Source organism: Anomaloglossus baeobatrachus, chromosome 5 (assembly GCF_048569485.1).
Source record: "Anomaloglossus baeobatrachus isolate aAnoBae1 chromosome 5, aAnoBae1.hap1, whole genome shotgun sequence".
Lineage (NCBI taxonomy): Eukaryota > Metazoa > Chordata > Amphibia > Anura > Aromobatidae > Anomaloglossus > Anomaloglossus baeobatrachus.
Window position 1 is genome coordinate 526,158,767 of NC_134357.1, and position 23,085 is coordinate 526,181,851.

Sequence of the window (23,085 nt, forward strand, 5' to 3'; positions counted from 1 at the left end):
TTTATCCTCCAGTATTATATGTTTTATACTTGTGTAATGAGAACGGTGGAGATGGCAGGATTAGAGCTGATCATAGATGTCACTTCTCCATCTGTCTGTGACTTTTACAATATTTGTTTCAGGGTAAAGATCTGACCCATATTAATACTACAGAGACCTATGTGAGGGTTGATGAGTGGTGTAAAGAGGAGATTCCTACATATGACTACCCAGGTGAGTACTAACCACTAAATCCGGAGAAGTCACAGATTCTTCTCAGTCACCGGCTGGTTACATAGTTACACAGGAGACAAAAGACATTCTTTGTCTCTAGATTATCTATAACCCACAATGCCATTTTTGCTGAGGAAATTATCCAACTCTTTTTAAAAGCTGTTATAGTGTCATTACTACCTCTTGCGGTAGGGCATTCCATAATTTGACAGTTACATACATAGTTACATAGGTAAAGACCTAAAGGCCCTGTCACACACACAGATAATTCTGTGGCAGATCTGTGGCAGATCTGTGGCAGATCTGTGGCAGATCTGTGGCAGATCTGTGGCAGATCTGTGGCAGATCTGTGGCAGATCTGTGGCAGATCTGTGGTTGCAGTGAAATTGTGGACAATCAGTGCCAGGTTTGTGGCTGTGTACCAATGGAACAATATGTCCATGATTTCACTGCAACCACAGATCTGCCAAAGATTTATCTCTGTGTCTGACGCGGCCATCTAGTTCAACCTTCCTCCACCAATTCTACATTTTGTCACTAAATCATTTATAACCGACAATGTTGTGTGTACTGAGGAAATCATCCAGACCTTTTTTTTAAAAAGCTGTTATAGTATCTGCCATTACTACTTCTTGTGGTAGGGCATTACACAATATTACTGCTCTAGAAGGCAAAAGACCACACAATATAAATAGGAAGGAGGCAGCATGATGCACCTTCCTACATGGCACACTCTAGGCATATGAGAACAAGGAGAACAAAAAAGAGTGTATTGCAAAATAACAATTTATTGAAACAGGACTGGCACAGGAGAGGATGGGCGGCGACATCAAAGACATGTGTGTGACAAAATTGTATGGATGATATTACAACATACAGTATAATATCAATGGGCCACCATAGAGTAAAAGATTTAAACAAACATGAGTAACTGTAAAAATGGCGACATGGGTTATATATATGTATGACAGATACAATTACAACCAGATGCAAAAAGACGGAGGAAAAATTTATCATAAGCACAGGTTACGTGCCCCCCATTAAATCATGCATCGGAAGTAACCACGGCCATTCACATGATACCCATGATAAGTTATCATATAGCATATGCAAAGAATAATATACATGTGCACATGGGAGATGTAATAGTACAATTGCATATAAGTAAGACCAGAGTCATAGGTTATAGATGCAGTAAGGCAATACAGCGTCAGCAACACATGTATCCCATGATAGCACAGGCAATTGCTATATTAGACATAAAATTGCATATGAATAACAAAAACAGGTGGCAATCACATTGAGCCTAAATCAGGCATATAGTGGAAAAACAATGGGCGCAGACCCAAATTGAAGGCATACCCATAAGACACACACAGCCAATGAGTGGCAGCAAAGAGGTCCCCCTGGAGACCCCGACGTATACGTTTCACGATCCTGTGAGTAAGATCATTTCATCAGGGCTGATGAAATGATCTTACTCACAGGATCGTGTCACAGGGTACTACATCCAACCCCGGATTCCTGGAAGACCAGTGCTGGTAAAACACCACAACACACGCACAAACCACGCCCATTTCCCCAGACTGGGTAACAGGCTAGAAATTGACTTGACGTGTGGTCTTCTATAGGCTGGGACTCATCAAGTCAACTAGTCAGAAACCTGTGAGGAGGAGGGGCTAGTCAGTGGAGTGGACGAACGATGAACATCTTGTCAGCTGAGAAAGTAACCAGACACCAAGTCAGTCAGAAGTTCATGTGCTGACGGGAAAGTGTGCAGTGATCTACTGAGTAAAAAGGAGTACGGTTGCCAGGGAGAGTACGTTGAAGTACTCACCGGATCGAGCACCGACGGAGTACAGAACCAGTAGTTCAGGAGGACACTTTAGGCTCGCCTGATAACAATCTGCCCGGTGAGGGGACCAACAAGGACCTTACCGACTTTAGTGTCCGGGGCACACCAACAGAGAGGGAACCTGAGAACAGGGACAGAGGTCTGACCCAAGAGAGGTTCAAGCTGCCTGACATATGGGCCCAGACGGAAACAACAGGAGGAGATCCCCAAAAACTCTCCAAGCCACGGGGACCCACCAACTACTACAGGGTGCATGGAGGTAAAGCTCACCAGTCCACTACACCGGCACTGGAACAAAGGGAATACCGGATTGGTAAACCAGCACAAACCGGGTGGCAGCAACTCAAAACCATTGAGTAAAGCACAAGTTAAACGCAGCCCCTGTGTCGTCTGAATCATTCATACACCTCTGCACCCACAGACTACAACCACCATCATCCTCCCCTGGGGCCTAGCTCTACTTGCGGAGAGCCATCACACCTAAGATGCCCAGTACCATCAGACTCAGCATTGAGAGACTGTGCAGTGGCGGTTTTCTCCATATAACCGCATCCCGGAAGTGGCTTCATGAAAAACTCTTTATTTTATTTTTCCCCTGTACAAATTCCCCTTTTAAGCGACCCCCAGGGTCACGGAACCGGGCAACGGCCACCCAGTGAACTATCCCAGTAAATATACTGCCTGGGACCGAGTACCCCATAGCCCTGGGGTGCGTCATAAGTCATATGCCAGTCCTTTATATTGACCACACATGTATTTATACATATAAATGAGATCTGCTCTGAAATGTTTTTTTTTTATAAGTTAAACAAATCCAACTTTTCCAACCTGTCATCATATGTGAGGCCTTCCATTCCTTGCAATAATCGAGTTGTCACCTTTGAACTGACTCTAACTTCTGAATGTCATTTTTAAAATGTGGAGCCCAAAACTGGATCCCATATTCCAGATGTGGCCTTACAAGTGATTTATAGAGGGGTAACAATACGTTGGGATCATGGGATCTAATCTCTCTTTTTATACACCCTAAAATCTTGTTTGCTTTTGCAGCTGCTGCTTGACATTGAGTGCTGCTGCTCAGCTTATTTGTAACCCGAATTCCCAAGTCCTTCTCCTGTTCTGTAGTTCCGAGTTTACTTCCATTTAATGTAAACGCAGTTATAGGATTACTCCGTCCTAGGTGCATTACTTTACATTTATCAACATTAAAGCTCATTTGCCAAGTATCTGCCCATTCTGACATCTTATCCAGATCTTTTTGTAATATTGTACTATCAAGGTCAGTTTTTAATATCCTACATAGTTTGGTGTCATCAGCAAAGACTGACACTTTACTATCAATCCTATCCACAATGTCATTAGTAAAGAGATTAAAAAGAATCAGCCCTCCAGCAGAGTAAAACATCTGAGAGATCACCCCACAATCGGGTCTACTTTGGCATGCTGCGATAATTCATTCATTAGATCACACATACTCCCCCAATCGTCGTCATTGTTTCCGGTTTTGGGAAATTCGCTTTTTCCACCTGGGGTGGAAGACTGGATTTTCCGGTCAATCATGAGAGAGGGCTATCACAGAGTGCTACACTTTGGTAGTGGAAACGCCTGGCCAACAAAGGACCAACTTATGAGCTCCCAAACTCTCAAGTGCCCTCGATGTATGGAGATCCAACCAATTGACACATTTCTTGAAATCCCTTCCTCCTAGATCCCATTTTTCTAACTCTTTGACACCTTTTGAAAAGGAATGTATGAGAACGGGTCCCATTAGACATACCCTTTCTATGGCATATAATCTTATTAACACACCCACTGGTAACACTAAAACCAAATTTCAATCACAATGGGAGGACGATCTTCAAATCCAGTTTTCTGAGGCCCAATGGGAAAAGATATGTTCTCTGACCCATCGATCCTCTATCTCGTCCCGCGATCAGGAAGCGAGTTTTAAGTTGCTCACCAGATGGTACAGAGTTCCTACTAGACTGCACTCAATCTTCCCAGAAGTGAGCCCACTCTGTTAGAGATGTGATGAGGAGGATGGTAGTCTAATGCATATTTTCTGGTCATGTAGGCACGTTGCCCCGTTTTGGGAGAATGTACAAACAGTTATATATAAAGTTACTAGCTTGACCACCGCTCTGGATCCGGCCCTGGTCCTTTTACATCATTGTGACATCTCAACGAAAAAGTACAAAAATTCCTTACTACGACACTTAATCACGGCAGCCAGAGCTTGCATACCTCTCTTGTGGAAAAAAGATAACCCTCCTACGATGGCAATGTGGTTCGCCAGGATAAACGAGACCATGTTGCTCGAAGACCTCACTTCCATAATTCACAACTCTCAAGACCGGTTTGTTAGAACCTGGTATAACTGGACAGAGTTATGTTTTCAGGGATCTGATGATTACATTTCACTGTTGGAGACAGGTTGAATTTGCACTGTCAGTGTCTGGAACCTCCCCCCCCACCTCCCCCTCCATCCTGACAAATTTACCTACCCTTTTTGACCCCAACCCTCCCACCTTTTTCTTCTCTGACTTTCTTTTCTCTCTTTTTCTTTCTTGTTCGTGTTTTACTCAGTATCTTCTATTCTGCCAACTCACACTTGAGTTACGGCCCCGGTTTTGTTCACTCCTCTAAGGTGGCCTTGTTATATAGTATAAAAAGGTTTTATGTTGATCCTCCGACAGTAGTTGGTTACAGTTCTCATCGTTGTTTATACAGTCTTGAGTTTTGTATCTCCCCATATTTTAGGAATTGATCTTCTAACAATTCCTTGATACAATGCTTGTGTTCTGACATTGTGCTTTACTCTGTACAATACGGTGTTTCCTGTGTTATTGATAATATAAAAGAAGAAAGGATGTCCAGCTCTTCAGGCAAAGAAAACCAAGGTCTTTATTTTATCATGCAGATGCAACGAATGACATGACCATGACATGGCTGGTCATGTCATTCGTTGCATCTGCATGATAAAATAAAGACCTTGGTTTTCTTTGCCTGAAGAGCTGGACATCCTTTCTTCTTTTATGCTATATCGGGGTGTGGCAGTGCCTGTCCGTGCTCCAGGACGAAACCGGGAGTGAGCTTCTACACGGTGAGCTGATACATATATTGGTTATTGATAATGTTAATAAAAGTTAAATTTATAAAAAAAAAGAATCAGCCCAAGCACAGATCCCTGTGGCACCCCACTGCTGACTATAGCCCATTTAGAAAATGTACCATTTATGAATACTCTGTTTCCTATCAGCCAATTCCTTACTGAGTTGCATATAGTTTCCCCTAGTCCTTGCTTCTGTAGCTTCAGTATAAGGCTGTTATGTGGCACAGTATCAAATGCCTTTGCTAAGTCCAAATAAATCATATCAGAAGCATTACCAATATCCAGATTTGCACTTAGCCCCTCATAGAACCCCAACAGGTTGGTTAGACATGACTTATCTTTCATGAATCCATGCTGGTTGTTGGTTATTATATTATTCTCTGCAATATATTTTTGCTTGTCCTCTCTTATACTGCCCTCAAAAACTTTGCCCACCACTGATGTCAGACTTACTGAACGGTACTTACCTGGATCCACCTTCCTACGTTTCTTAAATTTCGGTACCACGTCAATCATCCTCCAACCCTGTTACAAGAGAGTCTAAAGGCGGCGTTACACTGTACGATATATCGTGCGATATGTCATCGGGGTCACGAAATTCGTGACGCACATCCGGCATCGTTAGAGATGTCGTACCGTGTGACACCTCTGAACGACTGTTAGCGAGCAAAAATACTCACCTTATCATTGCTCGTTGACACGTCGTTCATTTTCATAATGTCGCTCCTCCTTCTGCGCACAGGTTGTTCGTCGTTCCTGCGGCAGCACACACACATCGCTGCGTGTGACACCCCAGGAACGACGAACAACAACGCTCATCTCCGCACCTCCGCTTCTATTGGGCGGCCGCTGTGTGACGTCGCTGTGACGCCGAACGTCCCTCCCCCTTCAGGAAGAGGATGTTCGCCGCCCACAGCGACGTCGTTAGGGAGGTAAGTACGTGTGATGGGGGTTTAACGACTTTGTGAATTGCCCATGACGCACAAATGACGGGGGCGGGTGCGATCGTTCATGCGATCGCACGATAAATTATTGCGTGTAACGCCGCCTTTAGGCCTCATTACACATCCGTGTTTCCGGTATGTGTTGTATCCGTGTTTTACACGAATGCCACACATACCCATTATTATCACATGTCCGTGACCCATATAAGTCAATGGGTGCGTGTAAAACAGGGACAGCTCAAGGATGGCATCTGTGTGACACGTGTCAGATATAACTGAAATGAATGTTTTCTTAATGTGTAAGGCTAGTTTCACACATCCGGCTTTTTGCCGGATTCGGCACACTCCAGTACAGTGTAATACAGTACAATGGCAGCGCGGCAATTTCTGGGTCACATGCTCCGGTCACATGACAGCATGTGACTGGAGCTTGTCACGCTGCCATTGTACTGTATACACTATACTGGAGTGCACCTTATCCGGCAAAACGGCGAAAAGCCGGATGTGTGAAATGAGCCTAAAAGATGTGAAAAGCTAGAAAAAGATATATAAATGCTCGATAGAGAGAGAGCATGTACAGCTATTTAGCAGAGTTAATAAATAAGTATAGAAAAAAACAACGTGGGGTTCACCCTAATTTTAATAACCAGCACAGGTACTGTAGCAGCTACAGCCTTCAACCCTCAGCTGTTCTTTGACTGGTTATGAAAAATAGTGGGGATCCCATGGTGATTTTTTTTTTTTTTTTTTTATTATTATTTCAACAAATAATTTAATAAAACGGCATAGGGGCCCCACCATATTTCAAAACTAGTTAAGAATGCAAATCAAAAAAGGTCCGTGGAGCCTCTGTTAGGAGTCTCGACACAGAAAAATAGCCAGATATTCCTTCGGGAAGGACCTAGACAAGGAGTGACTCTTTTTAGGAGACCACCATAACCACCATATTAAGTGGCTCTTTTAGTCAATATCCAACTCTTTGACGAGTTCTCTGGCTGGTCTCCCCAAGATCAGTGATTATTTTGTCTTGATGGTCTACTAGGCATTGCTCCCACCTAGCCAGATGATGAGGGGCAATATCCCGAAACAGCTGTCTGTGGATGGATACCTGGCCCTGGTATTTCCCTTTGTTATATCATTGAACTCGTCAAATCACGATAACATTACCAGAACCACCAGCTGTACATGACAACATCTCCAGAACCAACCTCAAATCACTACTACATCACCAAAACCACCATCTGCACACTGCTACATCACCAAAATCACCATCTGCACACTGCTACATCAGCAGAACCACCATTGGTACGAGACTGCATCACCAGAACCAAGCTTAAATCACTACTACATCACCAGAACCACCATCTGCACATTGCTACATCACCAAAACCACCATCTGCACACTGCTTACATCACCAGAACCACCATTGCTATGAGACTGCATCACCAGAACCAAGCTTAAATCACTACTACATCACCAGAACCACCATTAGCACATGCTTGCATCACCAGAACCAAGCTAAAATCACTACTACATCACCAGAACTAAAGCCAGCCCAACATAAAATCGTCTGACATGAAACTGCAGCTCCTTGTATGTTTGTAACAATGGTAAGGAGATACCAGGAGTTGTTACCAGCCATCATCAGACTGCGGACCATACAGGAACCACAGTACTGATGGTGCAGGCAGTAGGACTATTAAACATTTTAAAAATACCTTAATTTTTGGGAGATATCTTCTATCTTTTAAGTCCATTAATTCTGAGCACATTGGTGTTGGTCTGGAGACCCCCGTAAATTGCTCAAAAGACCCCTTTAGAAGTTCACAGCTCAGGAGACGGGACTACGACTTTCTACAGCATCCGCTCTGTGCTGTGTGCCCGCTTCTAAAAGAGCTTTTCAGCTGTGGTTGGTGGGGAATCTGGTCCGGAGACCCCCAATCTGCTCAGAATTATTGGGCATAAAACAAACCACACCAATGGTGCACTGACACAAAGACCACACCAATGGTGTATTGAAGCAAGGACCACGCCAACAGTGCACCAAAGCAAAGACCACCCCAATGGTACACCGACACAAAGACCACACCAACGGTGCACCGAAGCAAAGACCACACCAATAGTGCACCAAAGTGCCCTCATTTGCATATTAAATAAATGTAGATTTTTCTGCTAATATTAAAGGGAACCTGTCAGCTGACATTGTGGTCCTGCACAGGTGCACTTTGATCTGCCCTGAGTAGGCCAGATCAAAGTATTGTACTGCGCAGGACCTCAATGCCGGCTAGTGTGGATGATGTAGGATGCGTCATGCACCCAGTCTTCAGAAGAAGAAGGACAAAGATGGCCAAAAGAGGAGGTACCGCACCTGGAGAATGGAGACACCCATCCGACCAGTCTGCACAGCACCACCCTTTAGGTGAATATTATAAAGTGATTTTTACGTTCTACACAGCGGCCTGAGCTCTTATATACAGCATGTTAGAATGCTGTATATAAGAGCCCACTGGTGGTAGCCGCAGCTTATAGACCCCAAATCTGCTGACAAGTTCCCTTTAAAGAAGCACTCCGGGCATTTTTTCCCCTAAACCTGTGTAAATGTTAGTGCAGTGTAAGGTCTGTAACAATTCACTCACCGATCGCTGTTCTCATGTCCCCGAATCCATGATGACTTCACATCCACAGCTCGTCTTTGCAGACTTCCTTCTTCTTCGGTCTTCTGCAGCACATCTCACCATGGTGCCCTGAAAAATAACAATGTCATTATAATGTTTCCGAATAACAATAACCACAAATGCTGTGCCATAAATAAGCCCTATGCTGTGGACTGAAAAAATAACTGCTCCTCACTGTGCTCCCCGCAAAAGAATATTACTCCACACAATCCTTCTTAACGTACATGGCCTCCACACTATCCTCTCCTATAAAATATTCCCACCACACCATACCCAATTGTATACAATGACCGCCACACTGCCCCCTAATAAACTAAAACGCCACACTGTCCTCCCTTATAAACTATACCCACCACACCTTCCTCCATTATGAAATATGCACACTGTCCTCACATAATGCTGCTACCTCCTCACAATGTCCCTCTCCATACTGAGCCTCCCATGCTGCCCCTTCTTAATGTGCTCCAAATGCTGCCTGCCCCTTTTCCATAATGAGACCACCATGCTGCCCCACTCAGCATACAGAGACCACCATGCTGCCCCACTCAGCATACAGAGACCACCATGCTCTCCCACTCAGCATACAGAGACCACCATGCTGCCCCACTCAGCATACAGAGACCACCATGCTGCCCCACTCAGCATACAGAGACCACCATGCTCTCCCACTCAGCATACAGAGACCACCATGCTGCATCATGCCTAAAGCTGAGCCCCCCCACACACACACTATCTCACGTTTCACACCGAGTCCCCTACATTGCTCCACTCCATACTGAACCCCCCATGCTACCCCTTTTCCATAATGAGCTCCCAATGCTTCCCCCTCTCCATACTTAGTGAGTTGATACACGGCACTTCTGGGGGTGGCACAAGAAGGGTCCAAAAGCAGCTCAAGTAGATGTAGAAACTTGTAGGACCAGCACAACCACAGCATTGCCACATAGACAGCGGAGGACACCACGTCATACCCAGCTACACTGCTCGCCACGCTACTATTCTGTCTGAGGACCCTCTGCACGCACTGATGAAGGTCTTTTGAACAAAACATCTGTGCTTGTGCTGGCCCTACAAGTTCTTCACAATAAAAAACACTATTCATATTGATCTTGGGTGCCAAGTTTACCCCTCTCCATACTGAAGTCCTTACACTTTTCCCCATCAATTTTGTCCCTTGCACTATTCCTCACTCTGTAAGCCCCCCCTAACTCCCCCTCTACAGCAATAAGCTCCCTAAACCCCCCATTTACAGCAATAGGCCTCCTAATCTTCAGACTATAGCCTCTGCCTGCCCCTCCCCCACAAACATCACGTTATGGCCTCTGCCTGCCCCTCCACCACAAACATCATGTTATGGCCTCTGACTGCCCCTCCCCCACAAACATCACGTTATGGCCTCTGCCTGCCCCTCCCCCACAAACATCACGTTATGGCCTCTGCCTGCCCCTCCCCCACAAACATCACGTTATGGCCTCTGCCTGCCCCTCCCCCACAAACATCACGTTATGGCCTCTGCCTGCTCCTCCCCCACACACAGCACATTATAGCCTCTGTCTGCCCCTCCCTCACACACATCACTATAGCCTCTGCCTGCCCATCCCCCACACACATCACTTTAGCCTCTACCTGCCCCTCCCCCCCACACACATAATGTTATGGCTTCTGTCTACCCCTCCCCCCCACACATCACTATAGCCTCTGCCTGCCCCTCCCTCACACACAGCACGTTATAGCCTCTGCCTGCCCCTCCCCCACACACAGCACATTATAGCCTCTGCCTACCCCTCCCCCACACACAGCACATTATAGCCTTTGCCTACCCCTCCCCCACACACAGCACATTATAGCCTCTGCCTGCCCCTCCCACACACACATCACTATAGCCTCTGCCTGACCCTCTCCCACACACATCACTATAGCCTCTGCCTGACCCTCCCCCAAAATCCTCATTAGGAAGACCCGTACCTTCCCTATGAATCTTCAGCTCTGTGAGCGATTACCTGCTCCTGCTGCCCTCCTCCTCTTCCACCTCCTCCGGTGTCTGTCGCCCTTCTTCTCTCGGCTCCGGTGAGTGATCTCTCCTCCTCCGTGGCACTTGAAAATGCTCCAGATGCAGACGCCACAGCTTGGAGCTGATTGGCGTGTGCCTCTGACCCCGGAAGTGCAGGCGCCAGCACTTCCGGGGTCAATCAGCTCCCGGCGCCCGGAGTTTCTGTATTGTGTCTTAAAGGCGCAGATACAGATAAATGAAGGTGCGCCTCTCCCGCCCCCCCTCCAAAAACACAGCGGATTTAATCAACTGTCTAACGAAGCGGGAGAGGATGTGTATAAAAAAAATATTATTTTTTTTTGCTGCCAGAAGGTGCCGCCCCAGGCACTGGACCACGGGTACCTGGTGGTAAATACGGCCCTGCCAGCCAGGCGTTACAGAGAGTAACATGGATCAGCAAATTCATAGTATCATAGTTTTTAAGGTAGAAGGGAGACTCTAAGTCCATCTAGTTCAACCCGTAGCCTATCATGTTGATCCAGAGGAAGGCAAAAAAAAACAACAATGTGGCAAACATGCTCCAGTGGGGAAAAAAATCCTTCCTGACTCCACATACAGCAATCAGACTAGTTCCCTGGATCAACACCCTGTCATAAAATCTAATATACATAACTGGTAATATTACATTTTTCAAGAAAGGTATCCAGATCCAGGCTCTGCTTAAATGTTAGTAGGGAATCCCTCATTACAACATCATGCGGCAGAGAGTTACATAGTCTCACTGCTCTTACAGTAAAGAATCCTCGTCTGTGATTATGATTAAACCTTCTTTCCTCAAGACGTAGCGGATGCCTCCGTGTTCCAGTCACAGGCCTAGGTGTAAAAAGATCTTTGGAAAGGTCTCTGTACTGTCCCCTCATATATTTATACTTTGTGATTAGATCCCCCCCTAAGCCTTCGTTTTTCCAAACTAAATAACCCCAAGTTTAATAACCTGTCTTGGTATTGCAGCCCACCCATTCCTCTAATAATCTTGGTGGCTCTTCTCTGCACCCTCTCCAGTTCAGCTATGTCCTTCTTATATATCGGTGACCAGAATTGTACACAGTATTCTAAGTGCGGTCGCACTAGTGACTTGTACAGAGGTAGAACTATATTTTTTTCATGAACACTTATACCTCTTTTAATACATCCCATTATTTTATTAGCCCTGGCAGCAGTTGCCTGACACTGTCCACTAAAGTGAAGTTTACCATCCACCCATACACCCAAGTCTTTTTCTGTGCCTGTTTTACCCAGTGTTCTACAATTAAGTACATAATTATACATTTTATTTCCTCTACCCAAGTGCATGACCTTACATTTATCTACATTAAACTTCAATTGCCACTTCTCAGCCCAATCCTCCAATTTACATAAATTTCCCTGTTATATAAAATTATCCCCCTCTGTATTGATTACCCTGCAGAGTTTAGTATCATCTTCAAATATTGAAATTCTACTCCGCATGCCCCCAACAAGGTTATTAATAAATATGTTGAAAAGAAGCGTGCCCAATACTGACCCCTGTGGTACCCCACTATGAACTGAGACCCAGTCCGAGTACGTACCATTAATAACACCCTTTGTTTCCTATCACTGAGCCAGTTTTTAACCCAGTTACACATATTTTCCCCATATCCCCATTATTCTCATTTTATGTACCAACCTTTTGTGTGGCACCGTATCAAAAGCTTTTGAAAAGTCCATATACACAACATCTACTGCATTTCCCTGATCCAGGCTTGAACTTACCTCTTCATAGAAGCTGATCAAATTAGTTTGACAGGATCGATCCCTCATAAACCCATGTTGATACTCTGTCATAAGGTTATTTTTCTTGAGATACTCCAGTATAGCATCTCTCAAGAAACCCTCAAGGATTTTACCAACCGTAGAGGTTAAACTTACCGGCCTATAATTTCCCGGCTCAGTTTTTGTCCCCTTTTTGAATATTGGCACCACATTTGCTATGCGCCAGTCCTGCGGTACCAACCCTGTTATTAAGGAATCTGTGAAGATTAAAAATAATGGTCTATCACAGAACTCAATTCCTGTAGTACTCTGGGGTGTATGCCATCCGGGCCCGGAGGTTTGTCAACCTTAGTGATTTCGAGGCGGCAGCGTACTTCCTGCTGGGTTAAGCAGGTAATATTCAAGGGTGAATTTATGGTATCACTGGTCATGTCATCTGCCATGGCATTTTCTTGTATAAAAACCGTAGAAAAAAAGTCATTCAGCAGGTTGGCTTTACCCTCATCCCCCTCCACCATTTTACCAAGACTACTTTTAAGGGGGCCAGCACTATCGCTTTTCAGTTTTTTACTGCTTATGTAGTTAAAGAATATTTTAGGATTATTTTTACTTTCTCTCACAATGAGTTTCTGTCTCAAACTTAGCTAACTTAATTTGCTTTTTACATATTTTATTTAATTTTCTATAATTATATAATGCCTCATCACTACCTACCCTCTTTAATTCTTTTAAGGCTTTTTGTTTTTCTTTTATTGCTTCCCTTACAGCTCTATTTAGCCATAGGGGTTTCCTCCTATTTCTAGCATGTTTGTTCCCATAGGGTTTACTTTCAGCACAAGCCCTATTCAGGATGCTCATTCCTCAAATTGTTGAGGAATTCTAGCTACAGTCATGGACGAAACTATTGGCATCCTGAAATTTGACTTTAAAAATGAAGTATTTCTCACAGAAAATTATTGCAATTACGCATGTGTTGTTATACCCGCCTTTTATTTTCTTTGTGTGTATTGGAACAACATAAAAAATAAAAAAACAGTAAAAAAAAAATAAAAAAAAAAGGCAAATTGGACATAATTTCACACAAACCCCCAAAGATGGAAAGGACAAAATTTTTTACACCTTTCCAAAATTGTGAGTAAATAACTTTTGCTTTTCATTTATAGAATGATTGCTCTCAGTGGGAGAAACAAAATTACAATCTTGTAGTTGTGACACCTTTTAATGGCTAACAAAAATAAAATAAATTATGTTACAAAGCAAGCTTTCAAGACTTCTTAGGTCTCATCAGGTATGGTATAAAAAAAATATCTGAAGAAACAGAAATATATACAAACAGAGCAGAGGCTAAACTGGAAAATGACTTTTTAGCATCCGTTACATCAATGACATCTTAATAATTTGGATTGAGTCTGAACAAGAACTTCTAAAATTCCATGACAAATTCAATACATCCTACCATAAAGTTGACATTGGACCACTCAAAAATGGAAATCAACTTCCTGGATACCACCATAAAAATTCAAAATGTTTCATTACAGACATCAGTGTATCAGAAACAACTTGACCATCCCACTTACCCGAGATGAGACAGCTTCCATCCGAAGCACATTACAAAGGCCATTGTCTACAGCCAGGTCCTCAGATATAATCGATCTGTTCCAGTCCAACAGACGGAAGAAGAACACTTATTCCATCTTAAAAAGAAATTTTTTTATATCAAGGCTACCATCTGACCTTCATTGATGATCAGATCATTAGAGCCACAAGGACCCCTAGAAGTCAATTACTTCAATACAAAGAAAAAAAGGAAAATATTTGTGTACCTCTGGTGGTGACGTACAACCCACAGCTTGAGGTACTGAGAAAAACGGCTAAGAAACGTCACCATGTTCCACATGAGCATGACCGGTTAAAAACAATATTCAAAGATCCTCTCTTGCTAAGCTACAGGAAACCTCCTAATTTAAGAAGCATTATAATCGGAAGGTCAGTGCCCTCAGATACACCAAGAGGAACTTATCCTTGCAATGGGAAGAGCTGAAAAACCTGCACTCATGTAGAGCCAAAGACCGGATACAAATCTGTAACACACAGAAGGACTATAAGATTCCCAGGACATTTACATACTTCTCTTCCAATGTGGTGTACTTAATCCTGTGCACTATATGTCCTATTGGGGGTTTCTATGTTAGAGAAATAGGTCAGAGACTGAGAATAAGGATGAGGGCTCCCGGCTGACTGGAGTTATATCTAACCTAATACATATGGATCAATCAGGGTTCATGGCCAATAGGTCGACAGCTGCTAATATCAGGAGATTATATCTTAATCTACAGTTGCCACTTGACAACCCTGGCTGGAGGGTGATCGCTTCCCTAGATGCCCAGAAAGCGTTCGATAGTTTTGAGTGGGGGTATCTGTAGAAAGTGTTGCAACATATGGGTTTTGGCCCACGGTTTGTAAAGTGGGTGCAGCTGTTGTATAATAGGCCGACTGCTAAAGTTAGAGTTAACGGTATGACCTCCGCAGAGTTCGAGTTGCATCGGGGAACGAGGCAGGGCTGCCCACTATCGCCGCTCCTATTTGCTATTGCAATAGAGCCTCTGGCTGCGGCCATTAGGAAATCGAAGGAGATCCATGGATTTAGATATGGGCATTTAGAGGAGAAAATAGCTCTTTATGCTGACGACTTATTACTTTTCTTGGGGGATCCGTCAGCCTCATTGGATCATGCCATGCAGATAATAGAGAAATTTGGAGAAGTTTCGGGACTGACCATTAATTGGTCTAAATCGAGCCTCTTTAAAGTGGATGGGGAAGTAACCTGGACAAATGATGATACTATATTTGTGTTACTAGTAGTTCCTCCTGCACGTCGGGATTAACGGGATGGTTGCTATACTGCAGTTGAAGGGTATTCTAAGTGTGTACTAAATGGGATGTAGTATTGGGGAGGAGGGTTGCTGCCGGGGTGTGGGGCAAGAAGGCAGGAGGGGGAGGGAAAGGGGTAATAGATATGATAACCTTAATTTGGATGTCGATTTTTTTTTATACTGTTGTATGTATTCTGTTTTAATAAAGTATCTGATTTAAAAAAAAAAAAAAGGATGAGGGCTCATCGTCACACAATTACAGGGAAAAAAAAAACATTTACTTGTGGCAAATGTTTTCTGTGCTTCAGGACACAACATAAATCACATGAAAGTTATCATATTAAAAGTCAACGTCAAATCTCACAACCATCGAAGGGTCTGGGAATATAAATTGATTATACTCTTTGATTCTGTCCACACAGGACTAAATCTGTCAGGAGGATTTATGACTCACTACAGAATTTGAGGAGTCTTCTCTTGAGACTGTGAGGGCACCAGGCTGTTATGATTCAGTGACCGAGGAGGATCAGAAAAAAGGACAAAAACTAGGAAACCCAGAATGTACCAGAGTGGAATCTCAGCGAACTGCAGACCTACCACTAACACACAACTAGAAGTAGCCGTGGGACGTGCCTACGAGATGACCTGGTTGCCTCGACACAGCCGGAGAACTAATTATTCCTACAGAGAGAAATACAGGAAAGGCTAATTTGCCTCGCAGCAGTTCCCAAAGATATAGATGGCCGCCCACATGTAAAGATTACGGTGATGTAGGAAAACACAATACACAGGTAGAAAACAGATTCAGCAAAGATGAGGCCCAAACTATCTAAATAGGAAAGGACAGAAAAGAGCACTGTCTGCAGCCGTGCAATACCCTAGAAAAAGTACCAACACGCCTGATATGGAAAAATACTGAGCCCACACGGACGCTCGCCAACTATATCAGTACTCTGGTGTTACTGGGATCCAAACAAAACACTAATATAGTGGAGGGACTGAAATTAGTACCAAGCATGACAAAACAAAATACATAGCAGAATATGGAGCAAGGTACACAGACATTTCCAGCAGGGAATGATCCAACTCCACCCAGAACTCCACACAGGCAAAATAGGAATAACCCTTAGTACCTAAACAGAAAAACAGCCAGAAGGTGGAAACCACCAGCAGAGGTACAAGGAACAAACTTATCTGAAAGGAGTTCTGGTAGACACAGAAGGAAGGGCTGGCTTCAGAATGTCCATTGCACACAGGAGACAACATTGAGCACCGGCCAGGAACAAGAGAACACTACTCAGTTATATAGGCCCAGTCAGAAGAACCTGATTGCCAATCATCCCCAGCTGTCTGGTTTCTATTCAGCAAGCAAACTTCACTACCAGCACTGACCACAAGAGGGAGCCCCAAACTGGAACCTAGTCCAAATGTATTCACAACACCAGGCCTCTGATTTTGCGTGGATATTGGGACAATAAAACTTTCACACCACTCAGCTAAGGATCACTCTCTAGGCTCAGTGTTTTACTTGTTTGTTTTTTTAAATGTCAGCTTATTATACCATGGATCTGCTATGTTTGTGTATATATTTGTGTTTCTTCAGATACTTTTATACCATCAAATACACATTTATTTCCTTTGGGCACATTATATCTTGATAGTAACATTGATGTTATTAGTTACTTAAATATAGCAACTCCATATTCAGACTTGGAAAAAGAAGAACTCCAAGAGCATTTTTAGAGTTTAAAAATAAATATCCAACTTTTATTTTTAACAAAAATTCAATAAAAACATACATTGCATTACAAACTTGTAATAATAGAATAAAACATAGTGTTATGAGATGGAAAAAGAAAGGGTGAACACCCACAACGAGCAGCAAACTGAGTGTATATTAACCCCTTCACGACCATGGACGGATATATCCGTCATGGAGCGTGTCCCGTTAAGCCCCGCCCCCTGTCGCGGGCAGGTGGCGGCGGTCGGCACACATATCAGCTGTTTTCAACAGCTGACATGTGTGCCTGCTAGCCGCGAGTGGAATCGCTTCCACCCGTGGCCATTAACCCCTTAAATCTTGCTGCCAAAGTCTGGCAGCAAGATCTAAATGCGTGCGGCCATGTTTTTTACTTACCGCCGCCCCCACTGGAAGTCACGTGCATGATCACGTGACTATCGGTGGTTGCCATCGTAGCACAGGGTCATGTGATCACGCCTGCAGCTACGAAGTTTCACTTTCGTTTTTCCTCGGCCGGGAGCAGAGGGAAAAAGAAAGTGACTATTTCTGCTGTTTACAGCTGTATAGCTGTGATCAGCAGATAGCGATCGGATTGCTGATCGCTATAGCCCCCTAGGGCGACTAGTAAAATAAAATAAAAGTTAAAAAAAAGTTTTAAAAAATAAAAAAAAACCAAAAAAACCCTAAAAGTTCAAATCACCCCCCTTTCCCCCCATTGAAAATTAAAGGGTTAAAAAATAAATAAATATACACATATTTGGTATCGCCGCGTTCAGAAATGCCCGATCTATAAAAATATAAAATCAATTAATCTGATTGGTAAACGGCGTAGTGGCAAAAAAAATTCCAAACGCCAAAATTACGTTTTTTGGTCGCCGCAAGTTTTACGCAAAATGCAATAACAGGCGATCAAATCGTAGCATCTGCGCAAAAATGGTACCATGAGAAATGTCAGCTCGAGACGCAAAAAATAAGCCGTCACTGAGCCATAGATCCCAAAAAATAACGCTACGTGTTTCGGAAAATGGCGCAAAATGTGCGCCACTTTTATTGGACAAACTTGTCAATTTCTTTAACCCCTTAGATACAAGTAAACCTATACATGTTTGGTGTCTACAAACTCGCACCGACCTCAGGCATCATACCCACACATCAGTTTTACCATATAGTGAACACCGTGAATAAAACATCCCAAAAACTATTGTGCCATCACACTTTTTTTTGCAATTTTTCCGCATTTGGAATTTTTTTGCTGTTTTCCAGTACACCATATGGTAAAACCTTATGGTTTCATTTAAAAGTACAACTTGTCCCGCAAAAAACAAGCCCTCATATGGCAAGATTGACGGGCAAATAAAAAAGTTACGGCTCTCAGAAGAAGGGGAGCAAAAAACAAAAACGGAAAGTGCCCCGGGGCTGAAGGGGTTAATTAGGGATCCCAAGGGAAATGTTAATCTATAACAACCTCTATCACAAGATATCACATAACTCCCTAGTGGGATAAATAAGCTCTCCATTGTATCATAGTGGGGGAATAAACATTGTACTAAAGAATACAAGGAGGAAAAGGAATCAGCCTGTTAGCTTACCCATGGGAAAATAGCCCATCCTCAGGTGCCTCTCGCTATCAAAGTCTGCTCCAGGCTTTGATAGTGGATGGCACCTGAGCGTGGGCTTTTTTCCCATGGGTAATATTCCTTTTCCTCCTTTTACACTTTAGGACTGATTCATAGTATCATAGATTTTAAGGTTGAAGGGAGACTCTAAGTCCATCTAGTTGAACCTGTAGCCTAACATGTTGATCCAGAGGAAGGCAAAAAATGCCATTTTTTTAAAAAAAAAATTATCTAAATAGTTTTTAAAAAATATGAATAGGGTGCCTCTTATTTTGATACAGCCAACATAAGCTGGGGGCTGCAGCCTGTACCCATATGCTTTATTTGCGCTGGGTATCACAATATGGGGGGACCCTACACCAATTTTATAGCACTATAGAGACACCGACAGCGTGTGTGATTCTAACCAATTACAGGCACTGTCACACAGGATGGGAGTGAGGTATGACTGAAACCAATCACTGACACTGGGATTGACAGTGGGTGGGGTATGCAGTGAGTATGTATGAGTGTTAATGAGTGGACCCAGAAGCAGTGTTACCGCCTGGTGGGAGACTCTGTAAGTATAACTGTCCTGTTCTTATCTCCCTAACCCTTTCTTGGGTCCCAATAAACTTATGTGGGGTTCGGCATCTAGGCTGATGTTTGTGGTTCAAGTCTGGTCCCGAAGCAGATTTTTTTTTTTTTTTTTAAATCCGGCCGAACCCAAATATCTTCAGGTTTGCCCATCTCTAATAATAGCATAATTGCAATAGCTCAAGTGAAAATGATTAAACTAAAATATGTTTCATTCTTGGCAGATGACTGTACCAAAAACTCCAAGGGACATCAGCTATTTTCAGATTTTACAGCAGATGATCACGGTATCACACAAGATACCTATGAAAAACTTGCCAATATACCTGATATACTTTCAGCCTTTAACATCAACCCTCCATCAGGTCCTTTTCAACAAGTCCTCTCTTCTAATTTCTCACAGACAGTTATGCAAAATAAAGATAGCAGAAGGGATTTTGAACATCTAAAAGATCAAACATCGGAGAAGCAATTTATATGTTCAGAATGTGGCAAATGTTTTACAAGGAAATGCAATCTTAATACACATCAGATAACTCATTTAATGAAGAAGCCATTTTCATGTTCAGAATGTGGGAAATGCTTTACAAGGAAATACAATCTTGATACACATCAGACAACTCACTCAATGAAGAAACCATTTTCATGTTCAGATAATGGTAAATTTTTTAGCTATAACTCAGCATTATTTAAACATAAAAAATTTCATTCAGCAGAAAAGCCATTTTCATGTTTGGAATGTGGGAAATATTTTACAGAGAAATCATATCTTGCTGCACATCAAAAAATTCACACAGGAGAAAAGCCATTTTCACATTCAGAATGTGGAAAATGTTTTATAGAGAAAGAAACTCTTGTTACACATCAGAAAATTCACACAGGGGAGAAGCCATTTTCATGTTCAGAATGTGGGAAACATTTTCGAGTTAAATCTCTTCTTGTTAGACATCTATTAATGCACACAGGAGAGAAGCCATTTTCATGTTCAGAATGTAGGAAATGGTTTACGGAGAAATCAAGTCTACTTAGACATCAGAGAATTCACACTAAGGAGAAGCCTTTTTCATGTTTAGAATGTGGGAAATATTGTTCTCAGAAATCTGATCTTATTAAACATCAGAGAATTCACACAGGGGAGAAGCCATTTTCATGTTCAGAATGTGGGAAATGTTTTACAGAAAAATCAAGTCTACTTAGACATCAGAGAATTCACACTAAGGAGAAGCCTTTTTCATGTTTAGAATGTGGGAAAAATTGTTCTCAGAAATCTGATCTTATTAAACATCAGAGAATTCACACAGGGGAGAAGCCATTTTCATGTTCAGAATGTGGGAAATGGTTTACAGAGAAATCAAGTCTACTTAGACATCAGAGAATTCACACTAAGGAGAAGCCTTTTTCATGTTTAGAATGTGGGAAATATTGTTCTCAGAAATCTGATCTTATTAGACATCAGAGAATTCACACAGGGGAGAAGCCATTTTCTTGTTCAGAATGTGGGAAAGGTTTTATGCAGATATCACATCTTATTACTCATCAGATAATTCACACAGGAGAGAAGCCATTTTCATGTTCAGAATGTGGAAAATGTTTTTCAGTTAAATCTACACTAAGATCACATCAGAGAATTCACACAGGTGAGAAGCCATTTTCATGTTCAGAATGTGAGAAATGTTTTACAGATAAATCTACACTAAGATCACATCAGAGAATTCACACAGGGGAGAAGCCATTTTCATGTTCAGAATGTGGGAAATGTTTTACAGATAAATCTACACTAAGATCACATCAGAGAATTCACACAGGTGAGAAGCCATTTTCATGTTCAGAATGTGGAAAATGTTTTACAGAGAAAGCAAATCTTGTTATACATCAGAAAATTCACACAGGGGAGCAGCCATTTTCATGTTCAGAATGTGGAAAACGTTTTCTAGTTAAATCTCTTCTTGTTAGACATCAATTAATGCACACAAGGTAGAAGCCATTTTCATGTTCAGAATGTGGGAAATGTTTTAGAGATTAATCAAATTTAGCTAGACATCAGATAATTCACACAAGGTAGATGCAATTTTCTTTTTAGAATGTGGGAAATAGTTTAACCTGACATCAGAATTTTCTGAAAATTGAGAACTTGCACTTGCATATTTTCAGAGAAACATTATTCATGTTCACAGTGTAGAAAATGTTTTTACCGGATATGACACATTGTTAGACATCAGAGAATTCATACAGGACAGAAGCCATTTCATGTTGAGAATGTGGGAAATGTTTTAATCAGTAATCAGTTTTGGTTAAACATCAGAAACATCACCCAGGGAGAAAAAAAAACAAACATTTTTATGTGGTGCATAATATAATATTTTCTCCAAAATTCATCTCGTATTCATCATCAAATAGTTCAGACAGGAAAAACATTTTCATTTTTCAGAATGTAGTATTTTTTTTTCCCTACAAATCATAACTTCTGAGATATCAGAGAAATCACACAGGAAATTAGACACTTTTTTTAAGCTCACAAAATGTAAAAAATAAAATTGAGCTATTACAGTCAAAGTGAAGCTACATCACATCCAAGAATTATGGAAAGCAGAGCATTTAGTGATGATGCCTAAAAATAAATGACATTACTAATAAAGATTTGTTACTGAACACCAAATACCTACTAGAGCTATCCAATAGAAGAATGTGCTGGACCCCCCCCCCCCCCCCGGCCTTCAGAAGTGCAGCAGTTTGCATGACATGTAATTCAGTAGTTGTTGAAATGGTTCTGCAGCAATTTAGTTGCATATGGACAGGGTAGCTTCTCATAATTGCTGCAAACACTGGATTTCAGGTTAGTAGAGTGTTTTTATTATTTCTGTGCCCTAGACACCGATGGCCCTGGAACTGAATCAACTTTGCACAGAATCTTGGAGGTTGCCTACCGCCACTCTTCTTCATCCACTCTGACACGTCACAGAGAGACCCTTCCGTATTCAATCAGGATAGTTGTCAGTTATCTGATGCTCAGCTGGGTACAACGAGCTGCCTATTAAATAGATGAGACCAGCTAGGCATCGGAGAGTTGTGTCAGCAAATGTCTTGATTTTGTACACCACTGCCCAAGATCGAAGTTATATCGGATGATAGAAATTGGACAACCCCTTTAAAACTTGTTGCCATTCATTAAAAATCATATACTTTAAAACATATATCCTTGTGTTTGATCTTTCTTTTTTTAATGTTAAGATGTTACATTAGAATTAGTGATGAGCAAAGCCGTGGATGTTCGCGTTCACCAAACCAGCACGGGCTAAAAACATCTGATTCAGCAGCCGAACTTGACCCTGGACAAAGAACCCTATACAAGTCAAGGAGGACAAGAAGTTCTGGGCTGTAAAATGGCCATAGTTAGCGCTAGGGAGGTAAAACTGGAAGTTAAATGGTAGTAATAGCAGGATAGTTATACACAAATAAAACACAAACACTGAAAAAAATAAGTAACAGGAAAGTTTTGAAGTTTGCCTTCAAAAGCAGCCCAACACCAGTGATTAAATAGACAATTAAGTGAGCACTGTTAGCAATTTTTTTTTTTGTTTGTTTGTTTTTTTGCTGCGTGAACAATTCTTTTAAAAGTGCTCACTTAATTCTCTATTTAATCAGTTCACCGGAACTGGGCTGCTTTTTAAGGCAAACCTTGATTTGTAGTACCATCA

At 42.2% G+C, this 23,085-nt stretch overlaps 1 protein-coding gene across 1 annotated transcript in view; it reads left to right on the plus strand.

Moving 5' to 3' along the window:
• Positions 1 to 22,352, plus strand: part of LOC142312900 (uncharacterized) — a 54,989-nt gene extending 32,637 nt beyond the window's left edge. The window contains exons 12-13 of the mRNA XM_075351887.1: positions 123 to 213; positions 19,615 to 22,352. Of these exons, the coding sequence (XP_075208002.1) occupies positions 123 to 213; positions 19,615 to 21,368 (1,845 nt within the window). The 3' untranslated portion in view covers positions 21,369 to 22,352. The remainder of the gene's footprint in view (positions 1 to 122; positions 214 to 19,614) is intronic.
• Positions 22,353 to 23,085: the final 733 nt, after the last annotated feature.